We start from the raw sequence: 18,352 nt of genomic DNA, 5'->3' as shown, positions 1-18,352 counted from the left end.
CCTGCACTGGGACGTCACCGAGCGCACTATCCCTGCACTGGGACATCACCGAGCGCACTATCCCTGCACTGGGACATCACCGAGCGCACTATCCCTGCACTGGGACATCACCGAGCGCACTATCCCTGCACTGGGACATCACCGAGCGCACTATCCCTGCACTGGGACATCACCGAGCGCACTATCCCTGCACTGGGACATCACCGAGCGCACTATCCCTGCACTGGGACATCACCGTACGCACTATCCCTGCACTGTGACATCACTGTGCGCACTATCCCTGCACTGTGACATCACCCAATGCACTATCCCTGCACTGTGACATCACCGAGCGCACTATCCCTGCACTGTGACATCACTGTGTGAACTATTCCTGCTGAGCTGATGGCACAAGGGGAGAGAGCTGATGGCACTGGGGGAGAACGAAGGGCGTTGGGGACTGATGGCAGGGGGTCTGGTGAGTTTTTATAAAGGAAAACAGTCTATTAATTCATTTTTTCTTATTAGAATACTCAATCGTAAAAAATAAATCGATAGAATACTCGATTTCTAAAATAATCGTTTACTGCAGCCCTAGAGTAGACTGATATATAGGTTTGTGGGAAAATAATTTAAATTATTGAAATACAAGTTAATGAATCTCTTTCCACAAAATTACATATCAATGTGTACAGCATCTCCTGTTCTACAACATGCTGCCTTCAGCACTGACATGTCCAACGTGATAACTCCCCTTTAAAGTATCTACAGTTGTGCTCATAAGTTTACATACCCTTGCAGAATTGATGATTTCTTAACCATTGTTCAGAGAATATGAATGATAACACAAAAACGTTTTTCACTCATGGTTAGCGGTTGGCTGAAGCCATTTATTGTCAAACAACTGTGTTTACTCTTTTTAAATGATGAGCACAACACAAACTACCCAAATGACCCTGATCAAAAGTTTACATACCTCAGTTCTTAATACCGTGTATTGCCCCCTTTAACATCTGTGACAGCTTCAAGTCTTTTGTGGTAGTTGTGGATGAGGCTCTTTATCTTCTCAGATGGTAAAGCTGCCCATTCTTCCTGGCAAAAAGCCTCCAGTTCCCCTAAATTCTTTGGCTGCCTTGCATGAACTGCACGTTTGAGGTCTCCCCAGAGTGGCTCAATGATATTGAGGTCTGGAGACTGAGCTGGCCACTCCAGAACCTTCACTTTATGTAGCCAATGACAGTTCAACTTGGCCTTGTGTTTTGGATCATTGTCATGTTGGAATGTCCAAGTAGGTCCCATGCACAGCTTCTGGGATGAGTGCAAATTTTCCTCCAGTACTTGTTGATACATTACTGCATTCATATTGCCATCAATTCTGACCAAATTTCACGTGCCTTTGAGCTCACACATCCCCAAAACATCAGCGATCCACCATGTTTCACAGTAGGAATGGTGTACCTTTCATCATAGGCCTTTTTGACTCCTCTCCAAATGTAGCGTTTATGGCTGTGTCCAAACAGTTCAATTTTAGTCTCATCACTCCAAATGACTTTGTGCCAGAAGGTTTGAGGCTTGTCTCTGTGCCGTTTGGCATATTGTAAGAGGGATACTTTTGTGGCATTTGCATAGTAATGGCTTTCTTCTGGCAACTCGACCATGCAGCCCATCTTTCTTCAAGTGCCTCCTTATTGTACATCTTGAAACAGCCACACCACATTCTTCCAGAGTCCTGTATTTCACCTGAAGTCATTTGTGGGTTTTTCCTTGCATCCTGAACAATTTTTCTGGTAGTTGTGGCTGAAGGTTTAGTTGGTCTACCTGACTGTGGTTTGGATTCAACAGAACCCCTACTCTTCCACTTCTTAATTAGAGTTTGAACACTGCTGATTGGCGTTCTCAAGTTCTCTGATATGTTGCTATATCCCTTTCCTGTTTTATAGAGTACAACTACCTTTTCCCACAGATCCTTTGACAATTCTTTTGCTTTCCCCATGACTTAGAATCCAAACAATGCAGCACTGGATGAAAGATGCAAGGGTCTGTCAGGAGTCAAGTCATTCACCTTTTATACACACCCGCTATTTACAAGCAAACAGATCACAGGTGAAGATGGCTAACTTTAATAGCCATTGTAACCCTTTTGTGTCAAGTTGTGTGCATGTTATCAAGCCAAATCACCAAGGTATGTACTTTTGATCAGGGTCATTTGGGTAGTTTGTGTAGTGATTATGATTTACAAAAAGAGTAAACACAATTGTTTGACAATAAATGGCTTCAGCCAACCACTAACCATGAGTGAAAGAAAAGTGTTCGTGTTATCAGTCATATTCTCTGAAAAATGGTTACGAAATCATAAATTTTGCAAGGGTATGTAAACTTATGAGCACAACTGTATGTCTGGTAGCCATAGATAGGTTTTAATCTTCAGAATGTTATTTACAATAATATGAACAATCTAATCGTTTGACTTTGTTTTTATACAAATTTCAAGACAGTTGGCAATGCAGTCAAACAATATTCTTGTTAAATATATATTTTTGATGCATCTTTTGGTCTATGTATTTGTAAGGCTGGTTGTGTGATGATATAACAGTCCTGCTAATGTGGCTCTACGGGTTTTGTAATGACTGCATATTCTGCCAATCAATATCCTTTACATTGTACATATAGTTTACATAAAACTTACAATACATGATCAGAAAAAAAAACATTTGTGAAGATGTATTAATCATAGAGATGGCTGTCTAGTATACCTGTAGCAGATTCATCACAGGGGCTCCGGGATGGACACTTTTCACTGAATCTACACCAGCTACTGTTGGCTTACTTTGGCTTAATTTTATGCAGAATTGTGGTGCAATTTTAGCACAAGAGTCGCATCTTGGGCCCTGTGCTTTTCCACTAACCCCTACCCCTACAGATTCTAGACACTGACACAATAGTAAATCTAGGCCACTTTCTACTGGCCATTTGTGCAATGAATCATATGCCTTGGCCGACAAGTGACAGCAAAAAAACAATGTGGCAGATAAAAACTTTGTCCAATTATGACTTGCTCCTTGGGGTCTGCCCATAATGTACACTATAGATGAGGCCATACAAAATCGGTAACTCCACAGGAACCAGCAGTCACAGACTACCACCCCTAAAACATAGCCTTTATTATATACCATAAAAATCAATACTCTGCACTTAGGGACACGGGTGTGGGCCAAATATATTTTACTATGGGTTCTGACCCTAGAGCTGGCCCTATATCATGCCCTGCCTACAAATGGAATGGCTGCTCCAATAGGGGCGATCCCGTATCAGGAACCTCCTGAGCACCCTTGGATGGCCCCGAATAGAGATAGAGCTACCAGCTAATAAATGCTGACCAAAAAAAAATTGTCACTACAGTGATGAGTAGCACAATATATTGAAAAAGAAAACAAAACACACACAGAAAATAAAGTAAATAAGAATCCAGGTTTTTACATCACTCTAACTTCTACAAACCTATGAATGCAGAATCAACCTAATATGAAAAGTTGTTATAATATGCAAGTAGATGAATATTTTTAGAATACGTTATACCAGCAAGAATTAGTCTTGATTTAAATCAGTTTTCTACATAAAGCCTTAAAATCATAGTTTGTAGGCAGGTCATGATAGTTATAGGGCCAGCTCTAGGGTCAGACTCAGAACCCATAGTAAAATATATTTGGCCCATACCCGCCTACCCATGTCCCTAAGTGCAGAGTATTGACTCATTTATATTATATATTTATTCTTTGTTTTTTCACTTTTTTCTTGAATTGGTTATTTTTTTTATGGTATATAATAAAGGCTATGTTTTAGAGGTGGTAGTCTGTGACTGCTGATATTTCTATATACCACCTTTCGTAATATTATACCCACAGACAGGTCCTTGTCTGAACTGTGAATTCCTTCCAGTGGAACCATAAACCTCAAGCCTTATGCACACGACCGTATATGTTTTGCAGACCATAAACCGCGGATCTGCAATACACGGATACTAGCTGTCTGCGACCCCCCACTATTGTAAAAGTCCCTTTCTTGTCTGCAAAATGGACAATAGGGCATGTTATATCTTCTTTGTGGAACGGACATACAGATCGTGTGCATGATGCCTAACCGTGTGTACCTAGTACAGCGTGCCTAGGATGTTGGCATACATACATGCATTCCATATTTCTGTGCTTTGATTTCTGAAGATATTTGATTAGCATAATAAATACAAGCTTACGTCCCATTTCCTACCTATTTCAGCCAGTAAAACTTCTGCAATATGTCGGTGTGCGGTTCCCTGGTACACCATACCAATGCCAATCACTGCAGCCACCTGCACATTGTGGGGTACATCCAGCTCCGTGGATGTCGGAGGTAAGAGAGCTGGGATGTGAATGCTAAGAAGTCGTGTAATGGAGATGTCCATTGTACTAAGTTTGGCTGCTGAAACCCCAAGCAGCAGTCCAATGCTGGTCATCTCATGGCCCTGTTTGTAAAGAGAAGAATCATTCATGAGCAACAGTTACCAGAAGTCAATCCAGCATATGCCGCATTCAAATAGACATTTCAGTACCATAACAATAGTTAAAATGTACAAAGGTGTGTTAGGATATTACCAATATAAATCAATGACCCAAGTACTTGGTGAACAAATAGAATTACTGCAATTTATCATAGACACAAAGAAAAAGCACCCTATTAAATACCCTAGTGCAGGCATGGCCAACCTGTGGCCCTCCAGCTGTTGTAAAACTACAACTCCCACCATGCCCTGCTGTAGGTAGTCTGGTCATGTATTTGTAGCTGGAGAGCCTCAGGTTGGCTATCCCTGCCCTAGTGTGTGTGTTTAGGTTGAACGCCTATATGGCAGCCACTGAATATCTCTGCACTTTCAGTCCCTGTGAGAAAAGTGTATTACAATTTTTCAGGTATTTTTTTCTCATTTAAATGCCATAGAAACCTGTAATTTATTTCTCTCCATATCAAATGTGGTTCCTATGTCTATTTTTTTCTGGCGTTTTTCTTCCCTATAGAAAATGGATGGATGTCAAAATGTATGAAAAAGCCAAAAGCTTCAACATGCTGTGTTTTAAAGAACACTGAAGCTGCCGTTTTTACCGTGAAAAACCCGAAAATGTACAAGAACGCTATTGGAAAACTATGTGTGATATACATTTAGAGATCTACTCTGCGATGTGCCCAGAGAAAACACACCTCTTTCACCCCTCTGGCCCTCCCTCGTTTCCTATTATTACCTCCTCCTCTCCCTCACAAATCTCACGCCTGTGCCACTCCACACTTGCCCTGCACTTGCACACTGCCGTGCCAATTATGGGCAGAGGAAATTAATAGCCAAATACTGGATAAGCACTGCAGTACCAACTAAGGAGGAATTTATTGCTCGTATGAATGTGATAATTGGGCATGAAAGGGGGGTGTATTATAAAAGAGGTGTGAGTAAGAAGTTTGAATCTATATGGGGACCGTGGTTGAGTACGCCAGGACTTCCCACTGGACGTCTTCTGTCCTTGCAATTAGGATGGTTGCCTAGAATAAGATGAAGTGAAACATGATAATGGGACGGTATGGATGAACGGGTTATGGTAGAAACTGAGATGGATGTTTCTCAGGATTTTTGGAGGAGAAAACTGAGCAGACATTGTGGTATGGTGTGGGTTAAAGGGGGGGTGGGGGGGGGGTACCCTTCAGGGTTTATACTTTGTGTGTTATTGTGCCCAAGTTGGGCTTTCATTTGTTTATGTCACTGTGTATTTGATGTACGCTTATCTATACAAAAGGGTAAAATGTTTTAATAAAAACTACTTGATTCAAAAATTATGGGCAGAGGAACAGGGAGTTGCACTGCGTATGCGCCAGTCCGTACCTCGAAATCCATCCGGCAGAAGTAACCAGCCACAGGAGAGGGCTGTAGTGAAGCCAAAGAAGGGACGGGTGGCGCGTGAGCAGTGCAACTCCCTATTCCACTGCCCATAATGGGCACAGCAGCGAGCAGGTGCGGGGCAAGTGTGGAGCGGTGCAGGCGGAAGCGAGAGATTTGTGAGTGAAAGGAGGAGGTAATAATATGAAACTAGGGCGGGCCAGAGGGGTGAAAGGGGTGTGGTTTTCTGGGCACATCACCGAGGGGCCTGGGCACTTGCTGCAGTAACGCCGCCCCTGGGCACTTGCCGAACCTCATTAGCAAAAAGTATTTTTTGGTAGATAGCACAAATAAAGGTAACACTGTAATGTGGGCAAAGGAGTCTATAACCTGATCTGAGCAGTCTAAAACGCTCACATTAGGTTACAGACTCCCTTTAATTGTGCTCAATTTTATTAATATGCATTAAAAGAATGTGGGATACTGTCCCTTTTTGGGTCTCTGCACTAAAACATATAATAGGGAATCAGATCCTCGTTACTTAAATCTTGTATGTCGCAACTTGTCAGCGGGACACACCACCAACTTTTTACACTAGAAGGTTGATTTTAAAACATTAAAGTGGTTTTCTGGGATTTTAATATTAATGACCTATCTTCAGGATAAGTCATCAATCTCACATCCTGAGGATAAGTCATCAATATTAAAATCCCGGAAAACCCCTTTAACCAAGAGCCCCCCAACATGTTCCTAAGCACCACTAGCATCCTCAGTGTTTTCTGCGCAGTAAAGGCAGAAATAATCGTGGTTCCACTGTCACGCCCCCTAAACTCCTGAAAATGCCAGTAGCATGGCAAAGCAAGTCAGAAGTTAAGGAGTTGCAGGAGAAGTCTTTTATTTAATGGTTTAAACTTGGTTTACCCTACAGTTTTTAAATTAGTGCTGGGTGTCTAAGGCCCATTTTATCATGGTGAGCTGATTGCTTGATCTGCTGCATTATTGCAGAGACTCACGAAATGTAATAGCATAAAAATAGAGTAGAGATCTAGAACTTTAATTGTCAAGACATTCGTTAATTGAGCTTGACGACTACTTTCGTGAATAAGAAATATGATCACAGCGGTCATACCTTTGTTAAGTAGTCGTGTATATTCAATGTGGCCAGCTTGGTGAGATGCCCATTTAAACCCAATGCCATGAGAAATCCAGCATACTCATTAGCCAGCTCTGCATTTTTAGGTTTGTTGTAAACGATCCAAGCAGAGTCTATCTGGGAGGCAGGGGCAATTTTTAGACCTGCAGCCACCCCATTGTGGAAACTGGCCCAACAAGCCATATTCGGTGGTACATCAATGTTTCCACTATTGAGATCCACAGTTGTGTTTCTGGGTGGCGCTCTTCCTGTTCAATAAAAAAAAAAAAAGAGAGCCACAAATATTACGTTTTTAAGATGTACTGAATACAGCACATATTACATTTTTTGGACTATAAGATGCAAAACCCAGGTTTTAGACAAATAAAAAAAATGGAAAAAAAAAATGGCATACTAGTTCAGCATAAATAATAATATTCTTCTATGGTTTAGCACTATTATGGCAATAGCTGCAATAGCAAATATGCATACATGCGCTATATCAGGCTGTATAGCTGCTACAGACACGAGCCAAGCCTTGTTTTAAAGCTAAGAATCCTTAATCCCTTGCCAACATGCGCCGTACATGTATGGCAGATGTCATCTATTTAAACATGGTGCTTGCTCCAGAGCAGAGCAGATGCCATAGCCGCTGGGTGGCCTGGGAGAATCAATTTAAAGGGAACCTGTCACCTGGATTTTTGGGTATAGAGCTGAGGACATGGGTTGCTAGATAGCCGCTAGCACATCCACAATACCCAGTCCCCATAGCTCTGTGTGCTTTTATTGTGTAAAAAGGAGATTTTTGTATAACTTACCAGTTAAATCTCTTTCTCGCTCTTCCTTGGGGGACACAGACCTTGGGTATAGCTCAGCTCCCTAGGAGGCGTGACACTAAGTAAAACTGTTAAGCCCCTCCTCCATCAGCTATACCCTCAGCCTGGAGATAGAGGCTACCAGTTGCGTGTCCAAGTAGTGAAAGGATAACAACCAATAACGGAAACAACCAGCCAGCAACCCAACGGGGCGCCAGACCATAACCCTGTAACCAAACACAGAAGGGTGGGTGCTGTGTCCCCCAAGGAAGAGCGAGAAAGAGATTTAACTGGTAAGTTATACAAAAATCTCCTTTTCTCGCCCATTTTCCTTGGGGGACACAGACCTTGGGACGTTCAAGAGCAGTCCAAGAAGGGAGGGACCACAAACCCAAGGCGGAACACCACCAGAGCATCAGGAAACCGCTGCCTGCAAAACCAGGCGGCCCAACGCAGCATCCGCTGATGCATGCGTATGCACCCTATAGAACTTTGTGAAAGTGTGCAGAGAGGACCAAGTGGCTGCTTTGCACAACTGTTCAGCCGATGCCCGATGCCTCTGCGCCCAGGAAGCTCCGACTGCTCTGGTGGAATGAGCAGTGACGCCAAAAGGCGGAGGTCTGCCCTTGGCTCGATAAGCCTCAGACACCGCCAGTTTAATGAAACGGGCAATAGCCACCTTGGAGACCGCCAACCCTTTGCGCGAACCCTCCGGAACCACAAACAGGGAGTCCGTGCGCCGAAAGGACCCGGTGACCTCCAAGTAAATCCTCAACGCCCTGACCACATCCAGACGGTGCAGTTCCCGTTCTCTGGGGTGGGAAGGAGAGGGACAGAGCGACGGAAGGACGATGTCCTCATTGATGTGAAAGGCGGAGACCACCTTTGGCAGGAAAGTCGGGACAGGCCGAAGCACAACCTTATCCTGGTGGAAGATCAGGAAAGGTTCGGAGCAAGAAAGAGCCGCTAACTCCGACACCCGTCGGAGAGACGTGACGGCCACAAGAAAGATGACCTTGCAGGACAGAAGGCGAAGGGAGACCTCCCGTAAAGGCTCGAAGGGGGCTGATTGGAGCGCCGAGAGCACCACATTCAGGTCCCAGGAAGGAACTGGAGGGCGGTACGGCGGAACAGAGTGAGCCACCCCTTGTAAAAAGGTCTTAATTGGCCCTAGAGGGGCCAGGGGACGCTGGAGAAGAATAGACAGCGCCGAAATCTGACCCTTCAGAGAACTGAGGCACAGCCCCAGGTCCAGACCCGACTGGAGGAAGGACAGGATTGTGGGAAGAGAAAACCGGAGAGGTGGGATGCTCCGGGACTCACAGAACCCCAGATAGGACCTCCAAACCCGATAGTAGATCCTAGAGGATACGGGCTTACGAGCCCGGATCATGGTGCGGACTACGTCCGCGGAGAAACCCCGTCGCGTTAAGACGGCGGTCTCAATAGCCACGCCGTCAAACGTAGCGAGCCTAAATGCTCGTGGAAGATCGGTCCCTGAGAGAGAAGGTCTTCCCTGGAGGGCAGTGGCCACGGTGCGTCTGCCAACAGCAACATTAGGTCGGCGTACCAAGACCGGTGGGGCCAATCCGGGGCGATAAGAATCGCGGGGACGCCCTCTGCCGCGATCCTCCGAAGAACCCGTGGCAGGAGGGGAAAAGGAGGAAAGACGTACAGAAGGGAGAATTCGCGCCACGGAAGGACGAGCGCGTCGGCGCCGTATGCCTTCGGGTCCCGTGCCCTGGCCAGGTATAGGGGGACCTTGTGGTTGAATTTGGAGGCCATGAGGTCCACGTCGGGGCGACCCCAGCGAAGACAAAGGGCTTCGAACACCTCTGGGTGCAGGGACCATTCTCCCGGGTCGATGGTGGACCGGCTGAGGAAATCCGCCGCCCAGTTGTCCACCCCCGGGATGTAAATCGCAGATAAGGCCGGCACGTGCGTCTCCGCCCAGAGGAGAATGAGGGTCACCTCTTGCATCGCTGCGAGTGCCTCCCTGATGGTTTATGTATGCCACAGCCGTGGCATTGCCCGATTGGATCCGAACAGGGTGGCCCCTCAGCAGATGGGTCCAGTGTCTGAGGGACAGAAGAATCGCCCTCAGTTCCAGAATATTGATTGGAAGTCTGGACTCCGATAGAGACCAAACGCCCTGGACGGACCGGGGAGGGAAAACCCCCCCCCACCCCCGTAAGCTGGCATCTGTGGTAATCACCAGCCAGTTCAGTGGAAGGAAGGACTTCCCCCTTAGAGGGATATGCAACCACCAGCCGAGGGAAGCTCGAGCCAGGGGAGGCAGAAGAAAGGTCCTGTCCAGACTCCTCAGTGATTTGTCCCAGGCCGACAGAATTGCCCTCTGAAAGGTGCGGGATCGGAATTGTGCGAACGGCACCGCTTCGAAACAGGCAACCATCTTTCCCAACAACCGCATGCTGGATCTGAGGGAAGGGCGGTGATGACGGAGGAGACTGCGAACCGACCCGCGAAGGGCCAGACGCTTGTCCGACGGAAGGCGGACCTCCGCCAACTCTGTATCCAGGAGCATCCCCAGGAAGATCAGCCGTCTGGAGGGGGTAAGGGAAGATTTGGGGTGGTTGATAATCCAACCGAACCGCGTCAGGGTCTCCAGAGTGAGTTCCACACTGCGGGATGTCTGAGAGAAGGAGGGTGCCTTGACCAGGATGTCGTCCAAGTATGGGAGAAGAAAAACACTTCTTGAACGTAGAAGGGCCCAGACAGGGGCCAGGACCTTGGTGAACACTCGAGGAGCAGTCGCCAGACCAAAGGGAAGGGCGACGAATTGGAAGTGATCGTCCCCCACCGCAAAGCGCAGGAAGCGGTGATGACATGGAGCAACCGGAACGTGGAGGTATGCATCCTGAATGTCGATTGAGGCCATGAAATCCCCTCTTTCCAGGGAGGCCACTGCGGACCTGAGAGACTCCATCCGGAATCTCTGCAGTCGGAGAAAACGGTTCAGGCGTTTTAGGTCCAAGATCGGACGCACTGAGCCTTCCTTCTTGGGAACCACAAAGAGGTTCGAGTAGAACCCCCTGAACCTTTCCGTCGGAGGCACGGGGGCGACGACACCCTTGTCCATTAGAGAGTGAATGGCCGCGAAGAAGGCGGCCACTCGTACGGGATCTCGCGGAGGACGGGATCGGAAGAAACGGTCTGGCGGAATGGACGCAAATTCGATTTTGTATCCGCAAGATACAATCTCGAGCGCCCATGCGTCTGAGATGTGGGCCCGCCATACGTTCCTGAATAGGAGAAGGCGGCCCCCCACCCGGGTGGGTGGGGGCGCACCTTCAGGCAGAGGGCTGCTGGCCTGTGGGAGCCCGTGCAGGCTGGGACTTGCGCCAGGTAGGTTGCGTCCGAAAAAACGGCTTCTTGCGTCTATCCTGGGCTGGGCCAGAGGAAGAAGAACTGGCCGCGGGTCTAGACCCGGTGGGCTTGCGAAAGGACCGAAAACGGGACGAACCAGCGCGACCACGGGGGGCGCCCATTGGCCTGGACTGGGGGAGGTGAGTACTCTTCCCACCCGTGGCCTCTGATATAAGTTCGTCCAGACGGGTTCCGAACAGGCGGGAACCCGTGAATGGTAGGCCGGCCAAAGAGCGTTTGGAAGCGGCGTCCGCCGCCCAAACCTTCAGCCAGAGTTCCCTCCTGACAGAAACTGCCAGGGCAGAGGAACGGGCAATGAGGGCACCCGCATCAAGGGAGGCCTCACAGACGAATTTTCCGGCCTGAACAATTAGTTGGGCTAAGGAACGGAGGTCCTGAACAGGGACGTCCGACCCTAACTCCCGTTCCAGTTGCAAACCCCATTCAGAGACCGCTTTGCCAACCCAGGCGGAGGCAAAGACCGGTCTAAGGGCCGAACCAGAGGCAGTAAATATGGCCTTGGAGAGGGATTCCGTACGACGGTCCTCAACAGACTGGAGGGAAGATCCGTCCTGTACAGGAATAGTAGTGCTTTTGGACAGGCGAGCCACGGGAGGATCAACCTTAGGCGGGGATGTCCACGTGGTCACAGAATCCGCTGGAAAGGGATAACAAATGTCCAGCTTTTTGGGTGTAATAAAGCGGACGTTAGGCCGAGTCCAAGCCTTGGATACCACAGAAGAAAAATCAGCGTGTATGGGAAAAACCTTGGAGGCCTGTTTGGGGCGGAGAAAGGACACGCCGGCCTGTTCAGAGCTGGGGGGGTCATCGTGTAGCTGAAAGGTATCACGGATGCTAGTGACAAGATGCCCCACCGCGGACGCCAATTTGGACGGAAGCTCTGAGTCCATGTCCACGTCCGAATCCGCCAGTTCTCCCTCAGAAAGCGTATCCCTTTGAGAGGATAGACTTGACTGAGCTCGCACGCATGGCGGAGAGAGCGAAGCATCTGGAGAAGATGTGCGCTCAACCCTTGAACGTTTCTGAGTATGCCGGGCCCTGGAAGATTCGCTGGGAGGCAGGGAACCAGTGGGGGCGGCAGAAACGGTAGTCCCAGCGGGTGCGACAGGGATTGTGGCAGCCTGCGGGAGAGGCGGTCTATCCACGAGACGGCCCACTACGTGTGTAAGGCTTTCCACCGCCTGAGACAGAGACCTAGCCCAGTCAGGGGGTTCAGAGGCACCGGGGGGCGCAGCGGGAAGCGGGCCCTGCACCGGGGCCTGACATGCAAGGCAATGCGGCTCAGATTGCCCACGCGGAAAAAGTTCCTTACAGGCGGTACAGGCATGGTACCAGGGTTTGGGGGCACCTGTGGGATCTGACATGCTGAAGTGTGGTTGTACTCTAATATAGAGACCACAAAGGGTTATAGCAGCTATGACCAGGAGGGTTAGGAGAGGGTTAACTGTCCTACCAGTGCCTCAGAAGAACGTCAGGAGATGGCCCAGATCAGCAGCAGCAGAGAAGCAGTGAACAGCAGTGAGCAGCAGAGAGCGCCCACAGAAGCCGAGCGATGTACACAGGAGGTTAGAGTCCCCCACCGTGTCCCAGCTTCCTGTCAGGAGTGAGGAAGCGCGTGAAACCTCAGCAGAAAGCGCGGGGAACAAGCTCCGCCCCCTCCAGCGCTTGAAATGTCTCCTGTGAAGGAGAACGTAGCTCCGCCCCCAAAATGACGCGCGGAAGCCCCGCCCCCTGCCGGGACCGCTAAGCCCCGCCCCCCGTTCTCGGCGGGAAGGGGGAGAGAGAGAAGAGAAAAATGGAGTCAGCCCCGAATGAGGGGGAGGGGGGGGGAGAAAGATAGCAGCGTGGGGGGGAAAAGCGTGGGGGTGCTGAGGATGCTGCTGTGCTGCATTGTCCTGCAGATGAGCGCTCAGAATGAGCGACCACGGGTGCCCCCCTTACCCAGAGGGGTAGATGCTGCAGATAGGGACGGGGTATGGGCTGGAATAGCCATCTCACCGTGCGACGTCTTCACCCTCAGTCCTTTCCAGCAGGGTCGCCCCTTCAGCCACTGGCACCGCAGTGGCAGGAAGCTGGAAGAGGGGCTTGGCGTGCGGGCGACCCCCTAGCTGGCGGGATGTAGGGGAGCCATTGCTGCCCAGATCCTCCTATTGCTTCTGTGGGGGAGGCAGCAGTGCAGATAAGTTGGCACTGGCGCAGCTCAACCCCGGGAGAGCAGAGAGGTCAAATGCGTCTCTGGTATCCCTAGGAAAAAATAAAATAACAAAATTAGAAGAAAAAGTAAAAATAACAAGGAGAAAACAGCCCTGCAGTAGCAGGGAGTGTCTTGCCTCCTTGGACACTAAGCTAAAACTGGTAGCCTCTATCTCCAGGCTGAGGGTATAGCTGATGGAGGAGGGGCTTAACAGTTTTACTTAGTGTCACGCCTCCTAGGGAGCTGAGCTATACCCAAGGTCTGTGTCCCCCAAGGAAAATGGGCGAGAAAAAACGATTTGATACATATGCAAATTAACCTGAGATGAGTCCTGTCCCTGACTCATCTCAGGCTAGTTTGCATATGTATCAAATCGTTTTTCTTTTTACACAATAGAAGCACACAGAGCTATGGGGACTGGATATTGCGGCTGTGCTAGCGGCCATCTAGCAACCCATGTCCTCAGCTCTATACACAAAATACCGGTGATAGGTTCCTTTTAATGACTGCACGTTCAGGTCCCCTAGGAGGGCTTAAGAAAAAGGAAAAAAATTATATATATATATAGAGAGAGATATATATAGAGAGATATATATATATAGATATATATAGAGAGAGAGAGAGAGAGAGAGAGAGAGAGAGAATATATATATATATATATATATATATATATATATATATATATATATATATATATATATATCACTTTCCCCAGATAAAATAAATGAAGATCATATGCACTGCTGTATCCCATATGGTGAACCCCTTAATGATATAAAAAAAATAAAAAATAATATCTAAATGCCCAATTTTGCAGTTTTTGTTGCTTTACCTCCCGCCAAAAATTGTATAGAAAGTGATTTAAAAAAGTCAAGCACACTACCCAAATGGTATAAATAGAAACTACAGATCACCCAACAAAAAAATAGGCCCTTACGCAGCTCCGTAGACATAACTATAAGTAAGTTACGGGGGTCAGAATACGGCAATTAAATTTTTTTCAGTATTAAACCGCAAGAAAAACTACTGTATATAAATGTGGCATCAATGTAATTGCACTGACCCAGTAAATTAAGGTAACAGGTCATTTTTACGCATTAGGAACATCATAAAAGCGAAACCCATAAAAGTACGTCAGAATTGTATTTGTTCCAGTTCCACCCTATTTGGAATTTTATTTTCAGTTTCCCACTACATTGTATGCAATATTAAGTGGCGACATTAGAAGGAAGCAGTGTCTCCCTCTCCCCTGTGCCGCTGCTGCCACCAATGAGAAGAGAAGAGGAGGGGCTGTGGCCACTGCGCCACCAATGATGTTAACTCACTCATTCAAATTCAACAGGAGGCGGGAGCTGGCTGCAGAATCATAAAGCCGCACCCGACCTCTATGAGCAGTAGCTGCGATCCGCAGCAGTTAACCCCTGCGGCCAGCGCCCCCCACCCAAGCTCCCTAGTATTAATCATTGGTGGCAGTGGTCAGAGGGTCCCCTCATTGGTGGCAGTGGCAGCTTCTGATCGGAGCCCCAGCAGTGTAATCCTGTGGCTCCGATCAGTTACCATGGCAGCCAGGACGCTACTGAAGCCCTAGCTGCCATAGTCAGCTCCCTGCTGCTGTGTACACTATGCAACAGAGCAGCAGGGAGAGTGTGAAGTCCTATTCACCCGAATAGAGTTCTATTAAGGTGAGTAAAAAATAAAAATAAGAAGTTAAACAAAAACACCAAAATATTAAGTATAAATGAAAAATAAAGATTAATAAAAAAAAAAGCTAAACTGTAACAATAAGCATGTTCATTTTCAGCAGATTTGTGTAGGATTTTTTTTTAATTAAAATGCACAGAATATCGATATAAATTATCGGCTATCGGCCTGAAAGTTCACCGATTATCGGTATCGGCTCTAAAAAATCTATATTGTCGATCCCTAGTGCTCAGTATATAGATTTCTATTCACAATTCATATATAAAATGAGCAGGAAACAAACCAACCTGTGAGGTTCAGTTTTGGAATGGGAAGCGGCTCTGTCGGAACTGGGTGATGGGAAAATAAAGTGAACATCCCTCGGCCCACAGGTAAAGCCATGGTCCTCTGACATAGCTGTAACAATCTGAAATAATTTCAAGTGTGTATGGTGACAGCATTATTTAATGGAAGGTGCAGTGACCGATTTTATCAAACTCTGATGATGGAACTTAAAAGATTTGACTACTACTCCCTGGTGACCATTACCTGTTTTCTTTCTCTTCTATGTACTCATGGTCGCTTACTTCTGGTGTCTGAACAACATTTACACGCACTGGATGGGAACTTTGAAAAAGTCTTCGCACCTCCTGAACTCTTAGGTCTTCACTCCAGATCAATGACATCACGTCTTGGTTCAAGTCATTCATCCCATCATCCTCTTCTTCTGGCTCCCCTGCAGGAGGAACTTCTGCGGATGGAACCTGAGCTGTAGACGACTGAAAACGGAAAGTTACAATAAATAGTTTTTGAAATGTCATGTAGTCAGGAATTCTCCTTTCTATAGCAAGACATCTGTGCCTTTAAGGGGTTTTCTTAGACTTTGATACCGATGACATATCCTCTGCATAGGGCATCAGTATGCAAGGTGGGGATCCGACACCCAGAACTGCCACCGACCAGCTGTTTGACCCCAATAGCTGATTTTTGTGGATTCCGGGTGTCAGACCCCCATCAATCAGATACTGATGATCTATCCAGAGGACAGATTATCAGTTTAAAAAATATCGGAAAACCCCTTTAGAGGGGTTAGATCATCTGACACACTGATGGATTACCCCACCTCTGGGACCCAAACCTATATCCAAAACAGGGCCCCCCGAAGTGAATGACGAAATTTACGGCTATTGGAGTTTAAAAAAAATAGCCAAACTCTGGCTCAGCTACTTCTGGCAGCTCCATAGCAGTGAATGGAGCAGTGGCCACGCTTCTGTGGCTGCTCTCCGTTCACTTCGGAAGCCTCATTTTGGAAATAAGAGCAGGCCCCAGAGGTGGGATATGCTATCAGTGTCCGAGATGAGCCAACCCCTTTAAAAGGCACATCTGTCTCACCTCTGGGACCCACATCAATCTGACACTGATGGCATATTCTAGGAATATGCCATCAATGTCTGAGATGAGCCAAACTCTTCAAATGGTTTCTCTGCTTTGGAATATGCATCCTTGTTAAAAGGTTTCCTTGACAATGAGCTTATCACAAAGTGCCTTCCTACTGGGATCCCCAGCAATCAACTGTAATCTCTGGGGGACCTGGCAGTAAGTGTTCAATTTCCTGAAGTGCCACTATACAATATATTCAGCATTACACAGGGACCATTAAAATCTCTGTAGTGCAGTACAGGGGGGTTCTACCAGAGAGAGAGAGAGACGCATTTTGTAGCTGGCTGCTCTATACTTTGAAGAAGACAGATCATTCTTAAAGACGTATTCAAGCTTTTAGATATTGATGACCCATCCTCTAGATAGTTGTCAATATCAGATCAGTGGAGGTCTGACATTCACACCAATTAGCTGCCTTCAGCAGCTGCCAGCAGCCTTTTACTTCTGGCTCTGTCCACTGTGTTGTGGCTGCACTGGTAAATCGAAGCTGAACTGCAGTACGCTGCCATGGCACCACACGAGGTACTAGTCGGAACCGAAGCCGAAATTGGTTTCACATTTTAAAGTGGTTTTTCACTTTAAAAATCAACTACCGAAGTTATTCAACGAGGTTACACGCGACGTCACGAATAACTAACTTTGGCTCATCAGAGCCCATACATTCTAATACTATACGGAGATGGATCTCTGTACAGTATTAATCCGAAGTTTTGAACGGTGCAACTTCGGATAAAGCATCCGAAGCTTGCTTAGCTCAACACTAATAATTATTTTTTTTTAGCAGTTTTTAAATACTACCACAAACAGCCTAAACATTTTGCTTTGCAAAACCCATTCCATTTTACAATTGGACTTTTTTCGTTACTCACTGTAAAATCCCTTTCTTGTCTCATTCATTGGGGGACACAGCAAAGACCATGGGAATAGCTGCTGCCACTCCGAGGCGGACACTAAGCAAACCCAGCTATACCACTCCTGCGGACAGTGAGCTGATCAATTTGTACAGAAGCAGTAGGAGAGGATATGTGACTGATTGTGGACTTGTCTGCCGCTAGACTGTGCAGAAGCCAGTCAGGGACTACAAAGGGGTAGTCCGGCTTGCGAAAGACCTCCATACTGTCCAGATAGACTTTGAGTGTCCGGACCATGTCCTAGGTGTAAAGTGCTTTCTCCTTGGGATTGGTTGGGCTGGACATAGAAACATAGAATGTGTCAGCAGATAAGAACCATTTGGCCCATCTAGTCTGCCCAATATACTAAATACTATGGATAGCCCCTGGCCCTATCTTATATGAAGGATGGCCTTATGCCTATCCCATGCATACTTAAACTCCTTCACTGTATTTGCAGCTGCCACTTCTGCAGGAAGGCTATTCCATGCGTCCACTACTCTCTCAGTAAAGTAATACTTCCTGATATTCGTTTTAAATTAGAGGGGCAAAGGTTTAAAAGTATGTCCTCTTGTAGCAGTTTTTCTTCTTTTAAATATTCTTTCCTCTTTTATCTTGTTGATTCCCTTTATGTATTTAAAAGTTTCTATCATATCCCCTCTGTCTCGTCTTTCTTCCAAGCTATACATGTTAAGTTCCTTTAATCTTTCCTGGTAAGTTTTATCCTGCAATCCATGTACCAGTTTAGTAGCTCTTCTCTGAACTCTCTCCAAAGTATCAATATCCTTCTGGAGATATGGTCTCCAGTACTGAGCACAATACTCCAAATGGAGGTCTCACTAGTGCTCTGTAGAGCGGCATGAGCACCTCCCTCTTTCTACTGGTAATTCTGCTTGCTATACACCCAAGAAATCTGCTAGCATT

The 18,352-nt window shown here is 47.0% G+C and overlaps 1 protein-coding gene across 1 annotated transcript in view; it reads right to left on the bottom strand.

Annotated features, from left to right (window-relative positions):
* The window catches only part of ANAPC1 (anaphase promoting complex subunit 1), a 170,184-nt gene that overhangs the window by 68,375 nt on the left and 83,457 nt on the right, over nucleotides 1–18,352 (bottom strand). Inside the window, exons 25-28 of the mRNA XM_044292098.1 lie at nucleotides 15,648–15,877; nucleotides 15,407–15,525; nucleotides 6,999–7,270; nucleotides 4,243–4,477 (exon numbers count right to left, since the gene is read on the bottom strand). Of these exons, the coding sequence (XP_044148033.1) occupies nucleotides 4,243–4,477; nucleotides 6,999–7,270; nucleotides 15,407–15,525; nucleotides 15,648–15,877 (856 nt within the window). The remainder of the gene's footprint in view (nucleotides 1–4,242; nucleotides 4,478–6,998; nucleotides 7,271–15,406; nucleotides 15,526–15,647; nucleotides 15,878–18,352) is intronic.

This window comes from Bufo gargarizans, chromosome 4 (assembly GCF_014858855.1).
Source record: "Bufo gargarizans isolate SCDJY-AF-19 chromosome 4, ASM1485885v1, whole genome shotgun sequence".
NCBI classification, from domain to species: Eukaryota; Metazoa; Chordata; class Amphibia; order Anura; family Bufonidae; genus Bufo; species Bufo gargarizans.
This window is presented reverse-complemented; position numbering and strand designations above follow the sequence as displayed.